General features: G+C 38.9%; 2 protein-coding genes across 2 annotated transcripts in view; both read left to right on the forward strand.

The window, feature by feature from the left end:
* Positions 1–2,909: 2,909 nt before the first annotated feature.
* On the forward strand, positions 2,910–21,309 carry LOC306755380 (interleukin-17 receptor D; the record flags this gene model as incomplete). The annotated part of the gene is made up of 13 exons (XM_079239744.1): positions 2,910–2,969; positions 3,266–3,499; positions 8,500–8,578; positions 8,997–9,152; positions 10,570–10,688; positions 12,591–12,714; positions 12,881–12,919; positions 13,073–13,218; positions 15,366–15,440; positions 17,834–17,900; positions 19,906–20,043; positions 20,207–20,379; positions 20,488–21,309. The coding sequence occupies 13 exons, from the start codon at positions 2,910–2,912 to the stop codon at positions 21,022–21,024; spliced, it is 1,947 nt and encodes a 648-aa protein (XP_079095870.1). The 3' UTR covers positions 21,025–21,309.
* A 624-nt stretch (positions 21,310–21,933) lies between these two features.
* Positions 21,934–27,705, forward strand: part of sars1 (seryl-tRNA synthetase 1) — a 9,384-nt gene continuing 3,612 nt past the window's right edge. Inside the window, exons 1-9 of the mRNA XM_079238746.1 lie at positions 21,934–22,100; positions 23,177–23,247; positions 23,369–23,449; positions 23,567–23,725; positions 24,946–25,089; positions 25,300–25,455; positions 26,239–26,460; positions 26,657–26,786; positions 27,097–27,254. Coding sequence (XP_079094872.1) covers positions 21,965–22,100; positions 23,177–23,247; positions 23,369–23,449; positions 23,567–23,725; positions 24,946–25,089; positions 25,300–25,455; positions 26,239–26,460; positions 26,657–26,786; positions 27,097–27,254 — 1,257 coding nt within the window. The 5' untranslated portion in view covers positions 21,934–21,964. The remainder of the gene's footprint in view (positions 22,101–23,176; positions 23,248–23,368; positions 23,450–23,566; positions 23,726–24,945; positions 25,090–25,299; positions 25,456–26,238; positions 26,461–26,656; positions 26,787–27,096; positions 27,255–27,705) is intronic.

A 27,705-nucleotide genomic window follows, 5' to 3' on the forward strand; every position in this document is an offset into this window, starting at 1 on the left:
CCAGCTACTTTAATGCAACTGATGACCTTTATTTGTATAGCGCCACTTCACAACAATGTTGTCACAGGGCACTTTACATACACAAATCAACATCCACATCATTTCGAGCCAATTCATACATATCCTATAATAGAAACCAACTGATTGCATCGAGTCATGACTTCGATCCAATCCCCCATCCTGAGCTGCACGCGGCGACAGTGGGAAGGAAAAAACTCCCCTTTAACAGGAAGAAAACCTCCAGCAGAACCCGGCTCAGGGAGGGCAGTCATCTGCCTCGACTGGTTGGGGTGGAGAGGACAGGAAAGACGATCAACATGTACAATTGCACTTATTCAGGAAGACCTGCGGAAAAAAGGAGAAATAAGTTAGAGACGGCAAATATTGGCCTATATTTATACATTAATACATTAGAGAAATAGAGCGAGGTACTTCTCAGTGCATCAGGTAACATCCCCATTGCTACATAAGTAATGGTTGGCTAGACTACCCATAACTATCAGAGCAATGAACATAACCTGGACAGTTGGGTCCCGTACATGTAGCTCAGGAGATGCTCATATCCTAACTATAAGAATTATGGAAAAGGAAGGTTTTCAGCTCGATCTTAAAGGTGTGGAGGGAGTCTGCCTACCGAACCCACGGTGGGAGCTGGTTTCATAAGAGAGGAGCCTGATAGCTAAAGGCTCTTCCTCCCATAGTACTCTTTGAGACTCTAGGAACCACCAGCAAACCTGCAGTCTGAGAGTGGATCAGCTGGAGACTTTTCAGGGCATATTTGGGACAACCCATAAATAATGAATTGCAGTAATCCAGTCTGGAAGTAATAAAGGCATGGACTAATTTTTTTGCATCTTTCTGAGACAAGATGCCCCTAATTTTTTGCAATATTACTTAGGAGGAAGAAAGCGGTTCTAGAAACCTGTTTTAAATGTGAGTTAAAAGACAAGTCCTGGTCAATAATGACTCCAAGATTTCTCACAGTGGTACTGGATGCCAGATTAATGCCATCCAGATTAATGACATAACTGGATCATTTTGTTGTAAGTTTTTCAGGCCCGAAGATAACGACCTCTGTCTTGTCTGAGTTTAAAAGGAGAAAATTCAGAGTCATCCAGGTCTTGATGTCTGTAAGACATCTTTGTAATTTAAGAAACTGATTGGTTTCATCTGGCTTCATGGAGAGGTAGATCTGAGTGTCATCCGCATAGCAATGAAAATTTATACCATGCTGCCTGAGGATATTTCCTAAGGGAAGCATGTATAATGTGAAAAGTATTGGTCCAAGTACAGAACCTTGAGGAACTCCATAACTTACCTTGGTGTGTGAGGAAGACTCATCATTTACATTTACAAACTGAAATCTATCAGATAAATATGACTGGAACCAGCCTAATGCGGTCCCTTTAATCCAAATAACATGTTCCAGCCTCTGTAGCAGTATATTGTGATTAATGGTGTCGAATGCAGCACTGAGATCTAAAAGAATGAGTACAGACAGAAGTCCTTTATCTGAGGCCATGAGAAGATCATTAGTGACTTTCACCAGTGCTGTCTCTGTACTATGATGAGCTCTAAATCCTGACTGAAACTCTTCAAACAGATTGTTTCTGCGCAGATAGGCACATAGTTGTGTTGAAACTGTTTTCTCAAGAATTTTAGACCAGAAGGGGAGATTAGATATTGGTCTATAATTAGCTCAAACTCCTGGATCCAAAGTTGTTTTTTAAGCAATGGTTTAATTACAGCTGTCTTAGAATATTGAGGTACATATCCTATTAATAGAGATGAATTGATAAGGTCCAGTACAGATGAAACATATTTCCTTGAATAATCTGGTTGGGATGGGGTCTAAAACACAGGTTGAAGGTTTAGATGAAACTATTATGTTGGTTAACTCGGAGAGCTGTACAGGCAAGAAACGGTCCAAATGAAAATCAGCTTCTAAAGACGTCTCTAAGGCTGCTGCAGATGAAATAGAATTAGTGGTGTTAAGGTTATTACTGGTTTCCTTCCTGATAGAAACTATTTTGTTTACAAAGAAACTCATAAAGTCATCACAGCTGAGGTTGAAAGGAATAGATGGCTCAACAGCACTATGGCTCTTAGTCTGGTTACAGTGCTGAAAAGAAACCTGGGGTTGTTCTTGTTCTTGTTCTTCTCTATCAATGATGAATAATAAGCTGTTCTAGCCACACGCAAGGCTTTTTTGTACACTATTGAAGTTTCTTCCCAGACTATGCGACACTCTTCTAAGCCAGATGAACGCCATTTTCTTTCCAAACGTCTTGATGTCCGGCTTGAAGCTGGGAATTAAACCACGGGGCCCGCTTCTTCTGAGTGGTTCTCTTTTTCTTTAGAGGGGCAACATTATCTAGTGTTATACGCATTAAAGCTGTCATTCTAGCAATGCATTCATCAACTTGTGTTGGAGTAAAGCTCGGATGGGTGTTTCCTGTCAAGTGCCATTGTAGGAAATACTGCTGAAATAGACTTCTTAAATTTGTTAACAACACTATCTGACAAACATCAAATACAATGAATTTTCTTCTCAGCCCTTGTGTAGTCAGATAAAGTAAACTCTCAAGTTATTAAAAAAAAAAAACGAGCAGACAGAACAGGGTTATGCGGAAAAACTGGTAGTTGGTCACTTTTGATGCCATGTGTCAGAACAAGATCCAGAGTTTGATGATGAGAATGAGTCGGTCTGTGGACATTTTTTGTTTTGTTCACTTTAGCGCATGGATGTCCAAGCCTCTCTCCAGTAGACAGCAGAGCTTACATGCAAGCCCCCCATGCCGGAGACAGAAGCCAATAGCCACCCAGAAGCACACAGAGCACATGAAGCTAGAATCCCATTAACTGTAGCACATTTAGAGTCAATTCAGAGATGGTCGCGCGATGCCTTAATGGCTGTATTTGAGATTGATCTTGGAAAGTTGTGTAAGAGGGTTGGTGGAAAGGTGATGGTACACCTACTATCTGTGTTCCCAGATGGTTTACAGCCCCCATGGAAATATTAATAAATGCAACTTGTCTAATGTTGGGATCACTTTTGTAAAAACAAGAAAAAAAAAATTAAGTCTGTAAAACTCTTAAGTTGTTTTCAGTTTCAGGTCACTTTTGATGTGAAAACAACGTGAAGGTTAAAATGAATTCATCTTACAGACATCCAGTCAAACATGTACAGCATGTCTTGCTGACTGTGCCTCCACCTGTAGCCTCAGGATACCACTCCCCTCCTTGTCTTTCTCTTTCCTCTCAGATTTATCTCACTATGTGTCACACAAGTAAAAGCATTCCAGCATTAGGCTTTACACCCAGCAGTGGCTTCCCACAGCCACCGTGTGCACGCACGTTTTCTGGATCATTTCATACGGACTGCAGCAGCATGTGGAGGGTGGCTATAGTTTTGTGCCTGCTTTGGGATCTTGATCAGGCTGATGAATCGGATGTAGCCATCTCTCCTCAGGACTGCAGTCTGGAATGTATCCGACAGGTAAGATGGCTTATTTTTTCTATGGGGTTTGGTAACAAACACCTTGATATTTGAGGCTACTCAAGATGTGAGGCTCCACCTTATAAGATATTACAGGTAAGCAAGGTTATAATTCATGGGACGTGTGCCCTGCTATTAGGCATGATGTTGCTGCAGGTACGTTCTGGCTGTTGTACAGAGAAACAGCTCTAATGTAGTACAAGTTTGACCCAGTCCATCTTGCTAAATGCTACATTGTTTTCTTTCCTTTTCCTCTTTCCTTTTGTTTTTAAAGAATCTGTAAAATCTTTCTCTCATCTTTTTTTTTTTTTCATTTGTTAATCGTTACGGAGTCGTGCAGAACCACAGGTTCGCTACAGTTCAGTAACAGACGGCTCCAGTTCCTTAAATTAAAGTAAACAAGGAGGAAAAGCACAAAAATTCTGAGATGTTTTTTTTTTGGCTTGCTTTAAGTCTGCCTTCATCACACAGAATTCCATTAAAATCATAACTTTCCTAAATGACCTAAAATGATCTTGACATCACGGAGAAACCTCTGAATGTTACAGTTGGATCATTTATCCGTCTGGTCAGAAAAACCGGACAGGTGCAAAGTATTTTTTCACACCAACAATAATTCTTACATAAGGTGGTTTTTTTCAGAGGAGGGCTGATCAAAAAATTCTGTATGTGAGTCTGATTCTGGATTGTCTTGTAGTCTTCCAAGTTAAATAAAAGCCCCAAGTAACCAAACAATGTGCTACAGACTGATCTGATCCCAGCTTTGATAACAAGTGAACACATTGTAGCCAACTTGGCATTAACATAAAGTCACTGTGGATCATTTATTTGGCAATACCTGGAACATTTCTTTAGTTCCACAGTGTGTTGGCGCCTTTGATTTTCATGCATTCATGTTTGTTGACTGCTGCCTCGTGAGTCATGGTCACAACCTGAGTCCCTTACGATCCCTTACTGGCTTGCGTGCAAGTGTTTAATTGAGCAATTATGCCTGAGGGAGATATGTTCATTCTTCTTCTAGTGCTGTCTCCACCTGTTAGTCCTGCAAGGTGAGTTGTAAGTAATGGGAGAAGTGTTGCAAACCTCTCAGACCCTTTCAATAAAGGAATACACCTGAAAAGGTTATAATAAAAACTAAAGGATAAGTGAATAAACCGTAGCTATAACAAAATAAACCTTTCAACTCTAATCATTAGGAGTGGGAAAATCAAATTTTTAAAAAAAATGGATTTTTTTGCTTCACAATTTTAAAATAGATTTTTTTTGTTGTTGTTGTTGTTGAAAAATCTTTTTTTTTTCTTAAAAAAAAAATCCATTATAAAATTTTTGTCATTTTTATTGATCTTTTTACTTGTCTCCTTGGACATAGCAGCAGAATGATGGTCTGGTTACTGTGTTGTTTTTTCCTAATTGAAATCAAGAAAAATGACGAGCAAAAAAAAAAAGCTTTACACATTTTTTTTGTTTTTAATTTACAAAAATATGCAATATAAAAAAATTGTGAGAATCGTAATTTGAATGGAATCACCCAAAAAATCTGAATCGAATCGAACCCAGGCAAAAGCATATGGTCACAGTCCTACTAAACGTGTATCAGGACTTAATAATAACTCATATGATCATTAGCAGGTGTCTGACTCAACATCACACACTGTGTAATTACAAGACTTAACAGTTAACAAAGACCAAACGGGCACATCTTGTTTTTATAGGTGAAGGAGAATCTTCTCTGTAGTGTGAACATGGCCACACGGCATAAACACAAAGTATTCTGGAGTTAAATGAGAGCCTCTCTCAGTCGAAGCTCAGCAGCAAATCTATAGGAGAATAAGTATCACAATGTTGCCCTAATGCAAAGTTCAGACTTCAACCTGCTTAAAATGTGGACATGAGAGAAAATTTTTATTCACATTCATGCTGCTGAAGGAGGTGAAGATGTTGAACGATGGAGTGTATTTCAGTTTTTCACATTGCTTCTGATTTTGGTTTAGTCTTCGTCAAACAGATTCCAAAGCATTCCTGTGTTTTGTCATGAAAGCGATGGGGGTGTGGACCCAGAATGTGGAGACTGGAGCCAGAGATGCAGAAACTAGACTTTCAATGTGAGAAAACTGAAGGCAGTGAACCCAGGAGGCTAACAGAAAACAACACCAGGAGACTCGTGTAATGATCCAGCAACATTGAACTGAAACCGAGGCTATAAATGTCGACAAAGAAGAAGATACAGATGAAATCACTCAACTCCAGGTGAAAACTATGAACTGGTACAGAGGAAACAAGACACAATGCTTCCAAATAAAAACAGGAAACGATAGCTAAAGACCCAAGATAAACACAAACCATGACAGGTTTCACATCGGAGGTTGAGTTTTATCTCTGCTTTAGACCGGATCCCTGGACTGGACCAGAGAAACAGTCAAGTTGGGGTTTATTTTCACATCACTTTAAAAACTGCTCAAATGAACAGTAAAGCGGTGAGAAAGTGATTCTTTGTTTCCACTACTGCAACGTTTCATGTAAAAGTATCAGATACTAAACAGTAGAGCAAGTTTTTCTTCTAGTCTGAAAATGTTCCCACCGTGGTTTGTTAAACTGCTGCTTCACATTTGTATACATATATATATATATATATATATATATATATATATATATATATATATATATATATATATATATATATATATATATATATATATATATATATGCATATATGTATATATATATATATATATATATATATATATATGTATATATATATATATATATATACATATATGTATATATATATATATATATATATATATATATATATATACATATATGTATATATATATATATATATATATATATATATATGTATATATATATATATATATATACATATATGTATATATATATATATATATATATATATATATATATATACATATATGTATATATATATATATATATATATATATGTATATATATATACATATATGTATATATATATATATACATATATGTATATATATATATATATATATATATATATATATGTATATATATATATATGTATATATATATATATATATATATATATACATATATATACATATATGTATATATATACATATATGTATATATATATACATATATGTATATATATGTATATATATATGTATATATGTATATATATATATGTATACATATATATATATATATGTATACATATATATATATATATATATATATATATATATATATATGTATACATATATATATATATATATATATATATATATATATATATATATATATATATATATATATATATATATATATATATATATGTATATATGTACATATATACAGATATTGACAAATCAATTTTTATTTATAAATCACTTTTCATACAAAAAGTAGCACAATATGCTTTACAAAAAGACCATTTTGGAACATTAAAAACATACACCTGACCACAATCCTTCTCTCACCCTGCCACCACAACCACCTACACCTCCATCCACCCGCAGCTTCTGACCGGCTTGACCCTGCTGTCCCCGAAATGAACTATGCTTCTATATATGTGCTAGAGGTCACAAAAATACAAAGAAGACCGGCTTCATGTTGTGTTTATTCCACTTAGCTGCATCATATATGTTCTGCAATAAGTATTTTCCACAACATGCTTGTCAAAGATCGAGGAGAGTTCTTTGTATGAAGCTTTACTTTGCACATTGTGGCTGCTAATTGCCGAGATGTCATGGAAGAAGTGCTTTAATACATACCGTTAACTACTTGTAATAACTGTCTTTCCCACACAGAAATTGAACACAACACATTAGCAATGGAGCATTACATGGTGAAGACTCAGAATCTGGCACATCTTCTATGAGTTGTGGCCTCATAATTTTCTAAATTGAAGTTTGACGGTGCTGTCAAGATTGATATAGGATATACGAAATGTATACGTAAGTGGGCACAGATGTTGGGAAAACTAAGACCCTTTGCTGATTGGTGTTTGGCTGATTGTCGAAGACATTCCATCTGAAAGAAATATGGCCATTTTTCCATGTCCCTGTGGAGCAAAGCTGGGGTATGAGCAGCTGGTTCGCTTTAGATATCGGTGTTTTGGGGGTTTGTGATACATTCTGTGAAACTAAAACATTGTGCAACCCAGAGGTGTCGGAGTATGCATTTAATTATGCTCAATTACTCTCTGACAAAAAAAACCCCAATAACTTACTTTATGACTGTTCAAATGTTAACATGCAAGACAGATTATCTCTCAGCGCTGAAGCTGACTTCCAATTCATCTCAATGTCACAGTGAGATCTGGATCACTTTAGACCAGGTCCAGTTCAAAGCCACAACAAAATGACGGGTCACATCTGGACGAGATTATACCAGAAATACAGGAAAGACTCTTTTGATGTATGAAACCTTTCATTAAGATCTGTTAAAACTATTTCTGAAATGACAAAAGGGACATTTTTATGTTTTATGTTTTGGGGATCTCAAGTTATTCAGACCAGGTCGAGTTTAAAAGATTTAGATTGGTCAAAGACGGACTTATTAAAGGTTTATAAATGAAAAACAAACAACAACAAAAAAAAAGCAAAGGTACAGCGTGTAAGACGTACTGAGACATTCCTCCAGACAAGAACATGTTTTTCTCTCTGAGAGGATCCAGTGGCCTCAGGTGCAGCAGGGACTGCACGACAGGTAAGTACTTTAACATTGTGTACACATGTTTGTCTTCTTGTGTTTACATCTGAAACGGTGCTCCCGTCAAAACCAACCACCCCTACTATTTTGCACAGTGACGACGGGAATGGCAACACAGTTGACTTTAATGTCTTTTCTGGTGTGTAAAATAACAGTCAAATGATTCAGTGTGTCCAAACTTTTGACTGCTACTGTGAATATATGTTGGCGACTGAAGCTATATATCCATGACGTGTCTGAACAAATCACAGGCCACTGTCTAACTTCCCCCATCGTGCTCTCCTCTGCAGGGCAGACCTGCATGTGATTACTGCAGAGTAACCGGAGATGATCTGAAAGAAGCTTTGGGTTTCAACCCAAACTTTGGAAGTAAGTTGAGGTCAAAACGTGTGTGTGACTAATTCCGCTGAAACTTCAAAGACAAAATCAATGTTCCTCAAACATTTTGATGTTTCCTGCGTGGCTTAAGTGTAAATTTCTGCTTTGCAGAACTGGCAAACGAATGCTCTGCACATTTTTATTTGATTTTCAAAGCATGAAGCACAAATAAGAAGTTCCAGTGCAATTCCTCAAACCTCAGCTGCATTCTGCAACCAGGAAAAATAATTCAACAGACATTGACATTGTTTCAATGCACGGAAACCAGCTGCTTCTCACAGAGATGTAACTGATGCATTTGTGATAACCGGTCTTCCTTAAACCACCTGTTTAATTTTACCTTTATTATTTTAGCTTAGCAAGAAGATCTGAAATACTTCATGATGATGTTGATGTTATTCCTCCTCAGGTTGTATTCCATGGCCGTGTTTGCAGCTGCTACGGGACGACCCTAAAATCTGCCAGCACTACGTCCAAGCACCAGACGATGTGAAGGTAGAGTTTGTCCCTGAGCCAAACCTCGAATCGGACACCATTGTTGTTTCCTGGAAGCCGAGTTACTACGGTATGTTTCATTAATTTCATGGAGACAGAGATTTTCCTGTTTTACTTTGAGTCTTTATGATATTCTCCATTAGGGGGGAAATGTCCATGTCATCAAATGCTGCATGTGATGAGGACAAATGTGAATTTAAATGTGATACAAATGCAAGAGTTCAAACAAACGGGATCTCTTTGACTTCTCAGAAGGTTTTAATCTCAGGGTCGCAGAGACTGTAGATGTTTTTAAAAAAGAGGCTCAAGACCCCCCTTTTTAGTTTAGCTTTTATTTGAATTTCTCTTCTTTTCTTATTTATTTTTCTGTTTATTTATTTACTTTTAAATAAATACATTTATTTTATGTATTTTTTTCATTTTTTAATTCATTTTTTATTTTTTAGATATCATTGTCTTACCTAATTTTATGACATATTTTATGTATTTTTTATGTATCTACATATTATTAAGGTTTAATCTTATTGTTCTAATTATTGTTTGACAGAATTATTGATTTATTTATTTTATCTTGTGTGCCTTTATCTGATCTTTTTAACCTTTTAGCTCCAGTGTTTCTTCTTCCTCATGGGAATCCTCCGTGTTGTGGGCTGCACCTGTTTGACCGACTGGGTCGTTGTGGTGGGGGTCATCCTGCCGGGGGTGTAGGTATGGTTCCTACACTGCAGCCATATGGCTGTGGTGTGGACCCCGGCCTGCCCCGGCCTGGGCGTTCCCTGTGGCGGCGTCTCTGTTGGTCATTCTTGGGGCGGCTCCTGACACAGACGGACTCCCTAGATGTCGTTTCCTTGCAGCAGTGTCAAGCCAGACACAGATGAGAGAACCCTGAAGTTCTTAGTTTTTTATTTATTTTGGCATTAATAATCAGGGGAAGGGTTGGGATGTATGTGTGTGTGGGTGACTTGTGTGTGTGTATTTAAGTATGAAGCTGTTTTTAATTTTTATGCTGTTAAGCACTTTGATATGCTTTTGTATGAAAAGTGCCATACAAATAAAGTTTGATTTGATTTGATTTAAGTCTTTCGTTTATAGACGCTACAGGCTAATGAGCCATTGTTTGAGCATAATCTTGTCAGTTATGTAAGAAAATCCTCTATTTTCACCCAGTAAATGGGTTTACTGAGCTTTTTAACAAGGGGCAATTCTTACCAAACCACTGTTTTTCTGACTTCAGTTTGTTTTTATTTCAAGTAGAGTCAAATCTTCGGCCAAACATAGAGCTTTTTTTAAAAAAAGGTGTTAAGCACATAATTGTGCACACATGTGAAACTTTTTATTTTCCAGATATCTGCAGGGAACATGCAAAGCTCTGAAACATCTGTTGCACTGAAAAGCAAGCGGTTTTTATATGAACCGTTGAGAAGATGCTTGGAGATCGGCTGTTTTTATACGCTGCTGTGTCTCTGTCTTTGTTGTGTATGCTGCAGGCATCGCCTTCCTACGAGGCTTTCAGGTGACTCTTCAGGCTTTGGGAGGTTCCCGTGTTGCCTGTCAGCTATTTCTCTTCCACCGTAACGTCTCCCTCCCAGCTTCACATGCCCAAAAGGTTAGAAAGAGCATCACTTGTTTCATCTACAGACCACTATGTGTGTGGTATGATTGTGTCATAGTGAAAGCTCACATGACTTTCAGTGCAGAAATGCTTAAATTTAAACTTCTATTTTTCACGTATTTGAACCAGTCATGCACTTTCCAGATATGTTCAGCGATATTATGTCATAATCTTCATAATACCATCATTTGCACAATTTACAACATATTAGTGGAAACACTTCAGGCTGAATTTTAAGCCTGAATGTCATAAGATGACTTGGATGGATTTCAGACTCCAGAGTGGTGTAATGTTGTATTTTGCAGCAACGCCTCGACTAGTATGACCCTAACAGAGGAGCTGCGCAGAGAGAAACAATGTTCTGGATCAGTACCGCAAAACACAACATCAGAAATTTGCAGATGGATTCTTGGCTCCAAAGATATGGTTAGAGATTAACAATGTACAGGATGTCACTCCAAGATCATCCTGCCGACGATCAACATTTCACTGGAAGGGAAAGGAATTAGTCTCATTAAATATCAAGAACTTAAATGAAGGAAAAAAAAGAAGCCAAACCAGGGAAATAAATGTGTCTCTTAAAATAACAAAAAAAAGCTCAAGGTTTCAAAATCCCCTCAGCTAAGCATGAGGGGAAAACTGTTCACGCACAGACAGAAACTGCTGCTGTAAAAAACATTTTCAGTGTTGCAGTGAAAGCTGCCACGACTGGCCGTGCAGCAACAACCACAATTCCAGTTGAGTTGGGACATTGTGCGAAATGGAAATAAAAGCAGAATACAATGATTCGCAAAATGCTTTTAACTCATATTCCATTGAACTCACTGCAAAAACAAAAGGTTCAAACTGTCCAGATTGTTAGCAGGCCAAAGTTCAAGGTCAGGTTTCGGAACAACATGCTGCATCCGAGCCAGGTCATTTTCAGGGACATGCTTATATCAGCAAGACAACGCCAAGCCTCATTCTGCGTGGCTTCATAGTGAAAGCGTGTAGGTAATAGACCGGTCTGCCTGCATGCCTGTCTCCCGCTGAAAGTGTGAAAATGTGCTGCACATTAGGAGGCATAAAATACGACGGTGAACTGTTGAGCAACTTCAGCTGCACATCAAGCAGGAGAGGGAAAGAGAAGGGTGATGTAACACTGTAGTAAACACAGCCTTCTTCAGCTTTTTTGGAACGTGTTGCAGGCATCAAATTCAAAATAAATAAATGATTACTAAAAACAAAAACAAAAAAAATCCAATAACGTTAAATACGGAGTCTTTGTTGTGTATCCAATTGAACATATGCTAAAAAGGATTGACACATCATTGTGTTCTGTTTCTATTTCCCTTTTACACACGCACTAACTTCACTGGAGCAAGGATTGTAGCTCTCTAGAGGACCATCCCAGGACAGGAAGCATGAGACTCACTTACTCTACAGAAAGACTCAGAAAACAGCCGTTAACTGGCGCTGAGTCACATCAGTGCTTCCTAAAGGAGGCGAGCAGGAGAAACATTTCAGCAGTCAGTGCAATATGGCTCAAAAGAAACAAAGAAGAAGAGATCAGCCTGGACCAAAGAACATAATGAGAGGACATTAGTGCTAAAGTGTAACCTTGGTTTTTGATAATCGGTTCCTAAAACCCTTACTGGTTACAATGGTCTAACTCTGCAACTTCTATTTCTATTTGTTTAATGTCAAATTAATGTGTCACAAGTAGTAAAAACATACTTTAAAAAACACACTTCAAACTTTCCTGTTGATCTGCCGTTACTGGACCCAGAAGCAGTGAGGTCCATCATGCTGTAGACTGATCTGCAACTTTTACATCAGCTCATAAAAGTCTGAAGTCTGGGTTTAAATTATATCAATATTACTGTTTAAATCCAGTACTGTCGCTACACCTTGCAGGTATACAAGTCAGACCCATTCCCCGGCCTCCCCCTTGGAGCCCAGTATGCTGTTACAGTCATGGCTCTGCCTGTGCCCGAGGAGTGGGAAAAGTTCTACCGCAGCAAGATCTTTTCTACTCGCAGTAAGACCTCGTAAAGTTCTCAGCACAGCGGAGAATCTGAACTTCATTCCTGGTGTCTGCTGGGTTTTTTCTGATGTAGTACATATGACGTCTCATCTTGTCTGCACTTTTCTTCACGTATGGAATCCAAACAGTTTTGACTTTATGGTTGCATGTATATTTGCAGCATGTGCAGAGAAAAAAGGTTTTGAGCACTGCAAACAAGGTGAGAGAAGCTTCTCATTGCTCTCATTTACCTGAATCTGATATGAAGGTCAGCTTTACATGTGTGTGTGTGTGTGTGTGTGTGTGTGTGTGTGTGTGTGTGTGTGTGTGTGTGTGTGTGTGTGTGTGTGTGTGTTCTATGGGTTGGTTGCAGACTGGTACCCCAAATACATTGAGGTTCAGCAGGAAGGAACTGTCATCACCGTGACCTTTAACCTGGCTCCTCCAGACCTGGGAATCCGAAGTTACTTCTCACTGTGTTATGCAAACGGCATGAACAGATACACAGACATAACTCCTGTGAGTACTTTCCTTTTTTTTCACAGTGTTGTGTTGTGCTGTTTTTATTCCAGGAACAAAATATGCGTAATGTGCTACTTTGACTCAACAATGGCAACAGCTGCCGCTGCCTCTTAGGTGAAAGACCCAGGAGCATTTCATTTAATCAGACTGAACTTAAGTCAGCTGGAAGTGGTAAACGTAATGTTCTTGTTTATGGCACGCATCCTCCTCCTCTGACTTGTAAACTGAGAACAGTCATCACTTATTGAGCAGTCTTTTGGTTTTACAGCCTGCTAAACGCTGAAGTTGGCATCTGGTTTGTAGAAGAAAAGGGTTGTTTAACAGCTACAGTCTGTTGGGAGTTTTATATGGAAGTAAATCTGTTCCACCAGGTTATGAATTTTATAAACCTTTGAATTTTAAGCACCAAGCGAAGTAACATATCTGAATGTTGTTAATCCGAATTAACGATTTCTAATCGTTTATTTTTGCTACTATGTTTTCAGAGTTTTAAAATTCAAGACTCAAAATTCGAAGTTAAAAAATTCAAAGGAAAAAAACTTTCCTTTTGATTTTTGAATACCAGTTCGATTTTATCCTGAATTTTATCCCAATGGAACAGATTTTCTGACGGCAAATTTTAACGAATGTTTTTCCTTTGAACTTTTTACCTTTGACTTTTGAGTCTTGAATTTTAAAACTTTGAAAATATTGTAGCAAAAATTAAACGATTACAAAAACTGAAGCATTTAGTTCAGATCAGCAAAATTCAGACATATTAATTCACTGCATAAAATGATGGTGCTTGAAATTCAAAGGCTGATAAAATTCAAAATCTGGTGGAACAGATTTACTTCCATAGCTTTAGACCATCTTAGACCAAGTTTAGGTTAAATAGTGAAGAATCATCGTCCAGAGGAAATTAGTTTTACAGCCTGTAAGAATTTGACAAAACATACACATGACTATACATCAGGTTAACAGCAGGGGGGTTAGCCGTTAACTCCACTGCAGGTTTTTACAGTCTAACCGCAGCAGTGATCTGGGAATCTTTCACAATGTTTTTTATCCATTTTTTGCAGCAGATTTCTGCATCCAAAAGGAAACAATCTGAACTCTTGGTGTGGATCTGACATGAGCAGTCCGGCTTGTGTCTCTGACTTCACCTTACTGTGGCTCCGAAGTGTAAAACCGTATTATGGCGCGGTGATTGTGACAAAGCTGGCACTTAGCCCAGTGTGATATAGATCGTATAGCTAGAGATGAAATAACAAGGATCGCCATGTTTTCATGAGCTCAAGATGAACAGGATGACATCAGCAGGGTGACAATATGGATGCTGGCTGCAGCAGTCATTGGTGCACAAAATGAATAAATGGGGGATAGAGGAGGACATCAGAGAATACCAGAGTGACCCCGACCTGCTGAGAGTGTTCAGCTCCAGTCCATCAGCCCCATTAGAGTCATGACCATGAAACATGATCCTTTCTCTGCTAAAATATGGGAGTAAATAAGATTAAAAGCAGATTTTAAAAAATCAATCAAAAGTTTCCTTGCTAAAGTTTTTTTTAAACCTTCTAACTAAATTAAAATCCTGTTTCAAAGCATTCTTGTGTTGTCCACCTCCTGCCTAACCGAAATACAACATGTAGACCTGATCTGGACTAGATTATGACATAAACTCGCCTTGATTCAGTTTGGTTTCCTCAGCAAGGTAGTTACTTTTTCTGAACTGACCTGTATGAACACGATCCTTATAAACTGCACTCATGCAGATCTTAATATGAATTAGTTTCAATTAGATTACGATTAGATATAATTGAATTGAATTGAATTGAATTGAATTGAATTGAATTGAATCGAGCTGTACAGTATCTTTAAAAGTGGCCTAAAGTTTGGAACAAAATGTGGAATAAATCATGTTATATACCAAATAGCTGTTATTAGTCTGACCTCCTAAATAGAATAAAGGATTCACATATTGCAAAGTGTTCAGAACCGTCTATTCCATGTGTAAGATAAACTAGTCTAAATGTTTCGGCTTCAAACCGAGTGTTTAAAAGTGGCCTGATTTCAAGCTGCGGTTCTACAGGGGACATAATTGCAGACAGATCTTTTCTCTAACTGGATAACTAACTGGATTAACTTCTGTTTTACTTCTTTAGAATTCCTCCACAAACAGAACTCACCACAGCTACCAGCTGAGTGGACTTCAAGAGGAAACCAACTACACTTGTGAGGTAATATTAAATAAATTTCTCACCTGTGACGGATTACAATTTTTTGAGAAGAAAAATAGAAATTGTACCATGTCCATCTTCCAGCCATGCATGGCAATGTTGTTCTTTTGCTACATAACAATGTTTAGTGCTGATTTTCTCCTTCACAATCGGGTGCAGGGTGAGAGAGGGTATTGATTAAAGCTACCTGAAACATTGTTCTGCACTTAATTAACTTTTAATTGGTTATTGTTTGGAACTATATATATATATATATATATATATATATATATATATATATATATATATATATATATATATATATATATATATATATATGTATACAGATAGATAGATAGATGGATAGATAGAGAGAGAGATAGAAAAAGAGAGATTAGAAAATGCATGGTTTGTAAGATTTTTAAAAAAAAACTTGTTTTTCTTGAACATACATTGCCATTTAACAAATTTCAACTTTTACATTAAAGCAAGTAGACAAACACGTCCATCACTTGCTTTCTCGTGACACTGGATTACTTTCGCATGGAGGATGACACAATTCCTGGTTGTGAAACATCCATATGGTGGAATATTTCATAAAAATAAGACTGAAAAAGAAAGACACAAGTTATTTTTTATTTGACTGAAGTATGTGAGGTGACAAGAGGACTAGCGAAGGAATTGAAGGTGTACTAATATTAATATGCACTACCAACCAAAAGTTTGGAAAATATTTCCCATTGGAATCCTTGGGAAACTGTGTCAGAACCTTTGCCTGGTACTGTATTTCTATAGAAATACAATATAAAATCATTAAATTGCCAATAAGGTCATTTTTTCGGTAAAGCCACAGACTTTGTCACCTTTATTGCCATTCACCTAAATCTTTTTGCTTTTATGACCAGATTGCTTTGCTCTGATTGAATTTGCACCGCAGACTGTTACAAGGAGCAAGTCTGACTCATTAAAACAAAGCAAATTACAGTGTACTTATGTCGTTTAAGCCAATCTACCTACAATTAGCCTACATCATGAATTACTCTGACAACTCTGGAAAGGAAACTTAAAAGAGAGCCAACGGCATGTCTTTGGACTGTGAGATTGGCACAGTATTTGTGGTGTACTGGGAGCAGTGTTGGTTTCCAGTTTATCTGCTGCAGGAATAAAGAACCTGCAATACAAGCAGTCTGCCGCTGTAAGATTTCTTCAGGGCTGTTAGTGTTCAGATCAGGGAGTAACCTCTTACTTTTGAGCCCTCTTGTTAAAAAAGTTGAAAACAAACTATTTTCTCGAGACAACGAGATGAATCATGCCGTTATCACAAGAAAGATGAGAAAATAACTCATTATTTCAGGATAAAAGAATATTAGTCAAGCAAAGCCGCTCTCGGCTTCTGTTGAAACTGACAGAAACTGAAAAAACATATTTACACTCAGGAATACTCAGAAAAATATGAGCTAGATGTATAGATGCAGAAACAAAACACCTCTCTTAAAAACCACTTAGAGTTGTGGTTTTAAAGCAACAAAAATAAGAAACATTAGAGAAAAAAAAAAAAAAAAGTACTGACGGTGTGTTCAGATCAAACTGGTCACTAAACTGCCACTAATGTGCACCGACGCCCGAAACGCTCCCAACGCTCCTGCCGCGTCTGCCGCTTGTCTGGAGCGAGCGGCAAACGCGGCGGAAAAGAGAGGAGGGAGGCGGCGCTTTCCTTCCGGTCAGTTTGAATGATGGCGGATTCAGTAGAGAGGTGGCATGGTTTTATTTAATAAATAAAGCTAGAAGACGTCGTCGTAGGGCAGTAATAGTCAGTGTTAATGCAACAAGAGCCGCACTCAGCGGAGAGCCGCCGCCGTCCCCAAACAAAGCGTTGCTAGGCAACGTATCCTGCCAAATCAGTAACATTTTGCTTTTTAGCAAGGAATGGTTATCCTAAACATTGCACGGAGTAATCGCACCTCAGCCCCTTGTCTGGGTTCACCACAGGGATCCTCCAGGAGCTGCGAGCTGATCGCTCTGATTGGTTGACGCCCCGCGTCGAGCGGCCAAAATTCAGCTTTGTCCATCTCTGGCTTTTGACGCGCGTTACGCCGACGCCCAAAATGCTCAAAACGCGACGCGTGAAAGCTCGACGCCCCCTTGCCGCGCCTCTCCATAGACTTTACATGGAAACCTGCCGCTCTTGACGTTCAAAACGCGTTTGGTCTGAACACACCGTCAGGAGAGTGAACACTTCTGCTACTACTACTCTAAAATTCTGTAAGTGAGATTTAAAAAAAAGTCAGCGTCAGGTTTGTCGGGTTTACAGTCTGTATGTCTAGATGCCCCTCAGCTGGATCATTATTTCATCAAGCTATAATTTCCAGTGTCATGGAGGAACTTTAGTGCTTAAACTTTTGCTTGTGTTACAGATAGCAGCTAATGAAGTGGATGCTGTGAGGAAAACATTTAATGTTCATGTCAGGAGCAACCACAAAGGTAGGAAAGACTGTTTTATTGCTTCTGGTTTACCATAATAATACATTAGTTGCCAAGCGTTTTGCTGTGGAGTTATAACCCACAGATACCCAGCGTGACGTGCATGTTCTAAATTCTGGTAACATTTAGAGGAAATAGGAGTCAGGTCATGTAATCATGCGATTAGCAAGATGCTCTCGCATCTCTCTTCACAGTGGGAAACTAATCTATACATCTCATTTTGCTGTTTATTTAGTTAATCATCCATACTGTTATGTAACAGTGATACAGCAATGGCAGTTGTGGGGTTTAGGACATATCAACACGTGCGCTTCATGGGTCAGGGGTTAAATCAGCAGCCTAGCAGTAGCTAGCTGTGACATCAAAGCGGTTAAATCCAAAAGTTGCTAATAAAAACACAAAATACCTCACAGAAACATTGAACACGGACAGATTTTGAGTTAAATGAAGTCAGATGAATCTTGATGAGGCTTTCACTATGAGTGCCACTACCTCTACTGTGTATAGCCAAAGTATTGGCATTGGAATCATGTGATTTTACCTCATCTGACTGATCACAGTTAATGTAACAGATCACAGCAGTTAAGTTCCAAGACACGGATGTGTGCAAAGTCCATAGGTTCTTAATTATTACAAATTAAGTGGACCTCCTGGTTTTAGCGTGTGCTCGACATGGCAGTGCTACGAGTCCAGCAGCAAGCACCATTTGTCTCATCTACCCTGAACTTCAGACCTCACCTGAAATGCAACAGACCTTAGACTGGAATAATCTTTTAGCTTCTATAAAAACACCCCGCGGCTTTTATATTCTTAGTTCTGTTAGTTGAAATGCACCTTTTTGTCAGCTTCACAGTTCTGACTGAAGAGGCAGGAAGATGAGCGAGAAAAACATCAGTTTTAAAAGATGTGTGATGAGAGTCGCCAGATTTAAAAGAGATTGTTCATTAATAAAGCTTCTTTGTTGTCATGTAAGCACAGGTATTTCAGTGTTTTGAAGTTGCTGTTTACTTGAGAGGGTCTTGGCTGCAGACTGAAGAATGAGGCGGGGTCGGATGTCCAACCCCATCCCCTCAACATTTTGGATTTGAATTAACCCTAACCCTGATTCTAACCCACAGACCATATATGAAAGATGAACAGAGCCTCGGACAGTTTTAAAGTGAAGCTTATGTGGATAAAACTGCAGTTCCCCCTTCATCCACTAGGGGCTGCAAAACAGAGCAAATCCTCATTGACTCCCATGTTAAAAAGACCAACTTCACAGCAGAAATAAACATGTTTACAGCCTGGTTTAAAAATCCATTTTCCGTTAATAGGTCAGGTTTACCTTCATGACAACTGTGGGGGGAGTGAATTTTTTTCTAACTCGCCCGTTTTAAAGTCATTTAATCTCAAAGTTCGGCATATTTAGGGGGGGTGTCCTTTTGATTGACAGGTACCTGATCTCCCGCTTCAAGTCAGAAGAACGTAGAACTATCTTTAGCCCGCTTACCTCCATTAGCTGGTTAGCTCCTATTATCTCCAGGTTAGCTCGGTTAGCTCTTAGCTACAGGCTGCTCGGAGTTCACTCGATGTCAATCATCCACCATGACGTTCACAGCCCCCCTCTCAGCTCCACCTCTTTGCCCATATTTGTATTTTCCGGGCGAGAAAACACAAATTCCTCTGCCAAGATGGCGACGGTAGGAACTACCACTGAGCTTCAATTCAGCTCTTCAGAAACCTATGGGTGACGTCATGGAGGCTTACCTCCATCTTTTTATACACAGTCTATGCACTAATCCTAACCTTAACCGTGCCCATTTAACATCCAACTCCACCCAATATCCAGGCCCGCCCCATTCTCCAGGTTGCAGCCGGGAATATTCGTTTACTTTTGTAATGCATTTGTGTGAAACCCACAAACTACACAAACTATCTTATAAGAGACAATGCTGGTAAGTTCAGTTATTTCTTTAATGTGTAATATTGCTATGTTGTTTAATGAAAAATTCTCCATCCTCAGAGGGTTCTTCTGTCGCCCCCTCCTTGGCGGTGGTGCTCACTGTGAGTCTGCTTGTGGTCGTCCTCCTTGGGCTGTTTCTGGCAGCTCTCATCTGTTGGAGACCCAAGTTGCATCAGAAAAAACTTGACTTAAAACAAGGTGCTAATGGAAACCAAACTGCGTAACATCACATTTTCCATTACTTAAGGCTTGCAGAATTTAGAATATTATCACATTGTTACTTTTTATGCTTTTTGACAAATACTTTTCCATGACCAGACGTGATATGATATCACATGTTTTTTTATTCTCTTGTTTTTAGATATCGTTTGGCAACACGAAGAGAGCGGGACTCAGGAGGAAATGGTGTCATTACCTGGACACAAGCTGACTCCTCCTCGTCTTCTGATCTGCTACAGTAACAATGATGGCCCCTCTCATGTTAAAGCGGTCATGCAGTTAGGAGCCTTCATACAGCAGCATATGGCCACTCAGGTGCTGGACACCACTGGAGGCTGTTCTGTCATTTCTGCAACATTTGCTTCATTTAGTTTATGGCTTATTCAGTTTTTTATTGGATCGTTTTGTTGTGTGTCTTCTCAGGTGTGCCTGGACCTTTGGGATTTTATGAGTGTAGCTGAAGAGGGCAGTATGGCTTGGCACTGTCGGCAGATTCGAGAAAACAATTTTGTCTTGGTGATATGTTCTCCGGGGTTAAAGCAAAGACCTGTAACTCCAGATCCAGAGGGGGATGATGAAGATGTACTCAACTTAAGCTCTAATGCCTACAGTTCTGAAGCAGTCATCCATCTGATTGGAGAAGAGGTGGGCCAAGCCAAAGCCAGAGGCCAGGATCTGTCCAAATACATGTCAGCCATCTTTGAGTATTCTGAGGAAACAGACATCCCAACTGAGCTAAGACTGGTATCTCATTACACGCTGACGAGAGACCTTCCGCTGCTATTCTCCCACCTTCATGGAGTCGCACTGCACCGACCAGGGTGTTACCTGAAGATAGACAACATCACACAGGAGGGCTTTACTAAGGTGCCAGCTGGAGCTGCTCTGCAGTGGGCTATCCATGAGGCTGGGATGACCATGAAGGCAAAAAGGCAGCAAACTACAGAGGGAGGAGACTAAACTATGAAGGAGGGGATCTGTATCCTCTAATTCAAAACTAGTTCTCAGGTTCATATCTGAGATTCATTGGTACATAGACATTTTGACCAGACTCATTGCTGAAGGGTGACTAGTGTGTATTTTATTCAGTTAGCCAGCTAACCATCTATACTCAGTTGTTCTACAGTGGCAGCAACTATGCACTTTATGCGTGTAACACACTAAGTGCATTCATTAATATGTGATGTATCTTATGTAAAAGCCAATTATTCTCTTTAAAATAAAGTTTTGAATTCGTGTATTGTCATGTAAAAAGCTGCTATGATGTTAAACATATGAGTATGACACAAAAGAATGCCAGTATTATGCAGCTATTCTTTCAGAATGTTTACCTCAAGGTACTAAACATAGTGCTTTAAGTACTATATACTCAACATAGTATAGAATATGGTATGCATGTTTAGTTGTGCTTTATTTAACTGTATCCATGTCTTATAAACCTGCATATTAAAGGACGTGAACCTTTCCTTTGTAATTAAATGCTGAAGTTTGGCTCCACATAAATGAGTTGTCTTATATTTTCATACATTTTTTTTGTAAAACAATTTTTTTTATTTGTGTATTAACCATCTAATAAAGGAATATTGAATCATTCATTTTCAGTCTCATGAAGTTTCTGACTAAACGTTGCCAGTTAAGTAAAAAATAAATGTCCCACCCCCAGTCAGTTTTCATTTATTAAGATTAATTTCATCTTCATCTGATTAAAACAGATTCTTTTAAATGATTAATTACTGAAAACTTGCTTACAAAGTCGCTATGATAACAATATTAGTAATAACTATTTTATGCAACGGTGCAAAATGTGCATCCGGATTTGCTGCGACAAAACCTGGCAACCTGGTCAGCGTAGTCGCCGGTGTAAATTCATTCAGTCTCTTTTGACAGGCAGCGTGGAAAGATGGTACTCGATCTTGATCTGTTTCGGACCGACAAAGGCGGTGATCCAGAAATCATCCGTGAAACTCAGCGGAAGAGGTTTAAAGATGTGACACTGGTTGATAAGTTGGTCGCTGCAGACACAGAATGGAGAAAATGTAAGCGTCCTTTTTATTTCAATATTAGCAGCCAACGTTAGCACCGTGGCTAAAAAAGCTAAAGTTAGCATAGCTGTCAACAGAGGCAAAGGACCTCATAAGCAACACCAGGGTGTTGACCACTCATACAAAGCATGCTTGTTTCTTCTGACTACATACAACTTAAATTTAGTTGGCTTTGGCGTGTTCCTCATAAGGAAGAAAAGAGCACGCAATGAGGCTAATGTTAGCAAAACTAGCTCATTTCTGCTAATCGAAACTAGCCATATGGCGACTTTTCATCTTACTGATACGTGTCATTTAAGATCTGATTTCCGTACAGAACTAATTCTGGTTTAGTAATCATGATGGTACGAATACATTAATATAAATCCGTGGGTAGTGCTGTTTTAGCTTCATGTTGCTGGATGATAATGTACAATCTGATGCAATCCCAGCAAGCAACATGTCAAGTCAACCTCGCCCTGCAGTGTACGTACAGATCATATCCAGCATGTTGGTGTTAATAATCTCAATCCTCTTTTTTTTCTTTATTAACCAGGTCTGTGGAAAATCATAACTTCTTTACATATTGTTCACTCTTTTTTTTTTAATCACACGAGGTTTGGCTGGTAATAACTAGGGGTGTGACGAAATGCTTTTGTTCCGATTCGATTTGATTCCTTATTTTTTGGCTGCCGATTCGATTTAAATTGCGATTCTCACAATTCTCCGATATTGCGGATTTTTGTAGATTAAAAAAAAAATGTATAAAGCTTTTTTTGCTTGTCATTTTTCTTCATTTCAATGAGGAAAACAACAGCGCAGTAACCAGACCAATTCGCTGCTATAATGCCCAAGAAGACTAGTAAAAAGAACAATAAAAATAACCAAATTTAATAGTGTATTTATTTTATTGAAAAAAAAAATTTTTTTACCAAAAAAAAAAAAATCTATTTTATAAAAAAAAAAAGATTTCCAATTTTTCAATTTGATTTTCCCACCTCTAGTAATAACACTCATCAGGCTATTAGCTCTCACACACATGCAGTCATGATGCTCTGACTGATGTGTCGTCCCCCCCCCCCCCCCGATAGGCCGCTTCACTGCAGACAACCTGAACAAAGCAAAGAACCTTTGCAGCAAGAGCATTGGGGAGAAAATGAAGGTACGCATGCATCAGTAACTAAATGATTCGACTGAATAAGTCACTACTTGTTCTGGTCGGATTTCAAAGAGAGAAGCATTTGAACATGGAGCTTTGACATCCTTCTTTGTTGTTAATGCAGAAGAAGGAGCCAGTTGGAGATGATGACGCTGTACCAGAAGAAGCACAAAACCTGGAGTCCCTAACACCTGAAACACTATCAGTACGAGTAACAGTCCTTTATATACTAGCATCTTTGCATGTAGACAAAGAAAGTCTTTCACTTTGCTGCATCAGCTGTTTACCTGTTCATTTTCATTGTTTTTGTTTTCTGTTTCAGGCCCTGACGGTTACGCAGATCAAGAAGGTGCGTTTACTCGTGGATGAGGCGGTGGAGAAAACTGACAAAGAGAGGTTAAGGCTGGAGGCGGAGCGCTTCGAGTACCTGAGGGAGATTGGCAACCTCCTGCACCCATCTGTACCAATAAGTAACGATGAGGTAGGTAGTACAGATCTGGCTGGTTAATCTAGTGGTTCGAGTTTAATTTTAGCAGTTGTTGCAGTAACTGAGTTTCTGTTGCACCATAATGACGGATGTCGAACAGTAAAAATGTCAAGCAGCTGTCACCACTGCTGTGTTTCTTCATTCTTGTGTCATGATTTATCGTCAACGGCTCACATTACATCTCTATTAAAAAGAGAGAAATTTTCCATAAATTTTGGGGCATGCAGTAGAAAAGCTTGGTTGCTGGAGCCTGGATGCATCACACAGAAGATATCTCCAGCCTGGTCCTCCTTCTTCTGGTGTTTTTAAGGGGAATTTGGTGGCTATCCATTAATTCCCCTCACTGACCATTGATAGAGCTGTCGGCTGAAAACATCCTGAGATATTTACCTGTTCGGGTCCTCAGTTGAAATAAAACTTGCTTAGGTCAGTTTTTTAGCCTCTACTTTTGCCAAACCTCTCAGCAAACTTTACTAATTCCTTGATGAGCCGAGCTGCTCTTCTCTGGTTTTTACTGGAAGTAATGTGGTTTTCCTTTAGGAGATAAACATTTAAATTTTCTACTGTGTTCCAAATGATTTTCTTCTGACATGGTTACACATACGCTGATTCCGACAATTCTTTAATCCCACATGCCTCAGCTTTCTTTTGAAACCACAACTACACACACAGCCCTTTTAGCTCATGTAAGTTTTTTTTTTGCTATTTTTACTTGGTAAAAATTGAGGCCCATGTGTTTATCATCTGTAATAGCAATGATATTAACGGGTTATTTATGTAGCACTTGACATCAAATTTATTTGGGCTTGGTGGGTGGTAAAGTAGGTGAAGTGTCTTGTCATTGATTTAACAATCCAGTCCAATCCAACTTTATTTATAAAGTGCTTTTAAAACAATACAGTTGCCCAAAGCACTGTGCACAATCCCAGGCACAACAACCAATAACATTATACCAAAGAATAAAATAATATATTGTAAAAAAATAAATAAAAGTACTAGTGACAGTAACACAATATAGAACAATAAAACAAGATTTAAAAAAAAAAAACTTTAATTAACTCAACAATTTTGGGTGCTGAAACACTGTTTTATTCTTGTATATTTCCGTGCATCTCACCACTTTTTCTTTGACAAATAAGTCATCAGTGAGTCAGGAAGGCTTGTAGCCAGCCAGATACTCACTGTGCAACTACTTCTGGTTTTGCTCCCATTAGGATGCAGACAACAAGGTGGAGCGGACCTGGGGTGACTGCAGCGTGCAGAAGAAGTACTCCCACGTTGACCTGGTGGTTATGATTGACGGATTCGATGGAGAAAGGGGTGCCGTTGTTGCAGGGAGCAGAGGTTACTTTCTGAAGGTTTGTTCCTCTTGTCTGTACAAACACATAAACAGGTTAACTGCTGCAAACAAGCACAAACAGGCCAAAATTCCTCTTCCCCTCTACCTGCACATAAAATATCTCACCCAATCTGCACAGACGTACACCTGAAAGAGGAATGATGTTTTAGGTCCAGGCCTGTAAAATTGGCACCTGGTTTTTCAGCGCTGTCGTGTCCCGTGTTTGCAGGGGCCTCTGGTGTTCCTGGAGCAGGCTTTGATCAACTTTGCCCTCAGGATCCTGCACAGCAAGAACTACACTATGTTGTATACACCTTTCTTTATGAGAAAGGAGGTGATGCAGGAAGTGGCGCAGCTCAGTCAGTTCGATGAAGAGCTTTACAAGGTACACAAGCTTTCACTTCAACTCTTACTTGTTTGTTTGTTTTTTTGTTTATAAATAAATCACTTGAGACTTTCTGTCCTGCTGAATGACGTTCATATTATCTAAAGAAACTAAATACCAGTCATGCTGAAAGAATGAGCCTGGAGTGAAATATTCAGCTCTGTACTGTCCTGTTCTGTAGTTGCAGTGGTGCCCCCTGGAGGCCAAAATGGGGTCCTGCATGTTGCGCACAGGAACCTGGTCATTTCTGAATATAATGTTTATATAATGTTTATATGTTTATATATTCATATAACCTCATAATCTGACAACTAAGGCTGTTCTTTAAAGAAAAGAACGAGACTTATTTTGATTGTGTGTGGAAGAGATTTAATGTCCTACATGGATTAAAAAAAACAAGAAAGACCAAAAACAGCACAAAATAGCTTGAAGTTAATGTGATAGTTAATGTGATAGATAGATAATGTGAAGTTAATAGTTGAAGAGTTAATGTGAGACTGATCCATTGTAATTTTGCAAATTTAGCATGACCTGCTATAAATCTGCTTCTTCATGCAGTTATCTGTTCAGCTATTCACATCTCGATTGTGAAGATGCAGATGATTAACACTCATACCAGACCTCGTGAGCGAGGAGAACTTATCACTTTATTCATTGGTCCCTGAGATGTCTCTATAAAAAAAAAAAAAAAAAGAAACCTTACGTCTGATTTCTAGCATGATCCAAATCTCCATCTTGCTTCTGAGATTTTGTAAACTCTGAAACGCCTCGTATTTCCGTCAGGTCATCGGTAAGGGCAGCGAGAAGTCCGACGACAACTCCATAGATGAGAAATACCTCATCGCCACCTCTGAGCAGCCCATTGCAGCCTTTCTGAGAGAAGAGTGGCTCAAACCCGAGGAACTGCCCATTCGCTACGCCGGTTTCTCCACCTGCTTCAGGCAGGAAGTGGGCTCCCACGGACGAGACACCCGAGGGATCTTCAGGGTGCACCAGTTTGAAAAGGTGAGCGTCGAGGCAAATGCAGCTCATAACTAATGATTTCTATTAATCAGAAACTGCTTGTGATGAGTAAGCAAATAGATTTGTCATTGGGATTAGAACTGCATGTTGATTTTAAACACCATGACTTTGTTTATGTTGACTAGGAACTGTGCAGACCTTTGCTGTTGGTGTTGAGCCCAGATCTCTCTCCTTTCAGATCGAGCAGTTTGTCTATGCCTCCCCACATGACGGCAAGTCGTGGGAGATGTTTGATGAGATGATCGGAACAGCAGAGGAGTTCTACCAGTCACTGGGAATTCCTTATCGCATCGTCAACATTGTCTCCGGTAGGACCAACACACAATCCTCCCCCCTCTTTTTTTATTTTATTTTTTTATAATTAGGCTGCAGCTGATGTTTCTAGTTTGGTTGAATGGGAAATTTTCATGTCTATAAAATATGCAGAATATTCCTGCATGCCCTCTCTTCTTCTTGTTTACTTGTTTTCTACATATAAATCAAAACTTTGATCTTGCAACAGTTTGTCGAAGCCAAAGCTTACCTGCATAAGTAGCACAGTTTTCCAGGAATAAAGGGAAAATGTACGCAGCTGGGTCAGTTACATCGTAATCAGTCATATCATCATTATAATTTCAGGTGCCCTAAATCATGCAGCCAGTAAGAAGCTGGACCTGGAAGCCTGGTTCCCGGGCTCTGGTGCCTTCAGAGAGCTGGTGTCCTGCTCCAACTGCACAGACTACCAGGCCAGACGTCTCCGCATCCGCTACGGCCAGACCAAAAAGATGATGGATAAGGTGAATGCTTGATTGCAAATTAGCTTGTGATGCTAATATAGCCCAACCTGATTCTGGTCAGATGATACAAACCAGATTGCTTTTCGGAAGGAGGATATTTTTGTGCGTTTCTTATTGAAACAGATAAAAAACAGAACAGTCTAAAGCTTTTGCTTACGATATTCCGTAGACAAGACAGCCGACTAACTTGTTGTTTTATAGACGCTGAACTTAGAGTGAGATAAAACTTTCAGCCTGATTGTGAGCTTTAATATTCCCAACTGCTTTTATTTCCACTTCTTTCTTTAAAGCTGCACCACTAAACTTCTACAGATTTTCTTATTTAGGTGTCCCATAAAAGCAGCACCTAATGTAGCATCAATTTTGCATCCTGTCTCCTCCCTGATCTCTCTGCAGACAGTAAAAGTCATTCCAGTGTTGACTTTTTTGTCTTCTTTTGCTGTGTCACATA

The sequence above is a fragment of the Telmatherina bonti genome, assembly GCF_933228915.1.
Source record: "Telmatherina bonti genome assembly, chromosome: 4".
In the NCBI taxonomy this organism is placed as follows: domain Eukaryota; kingdom Metazoa; phylum Chordata; class Actinopteri; order Atheriniformes; family Telmatherinidae; genus Telmatherina; species Telmatherina bonti.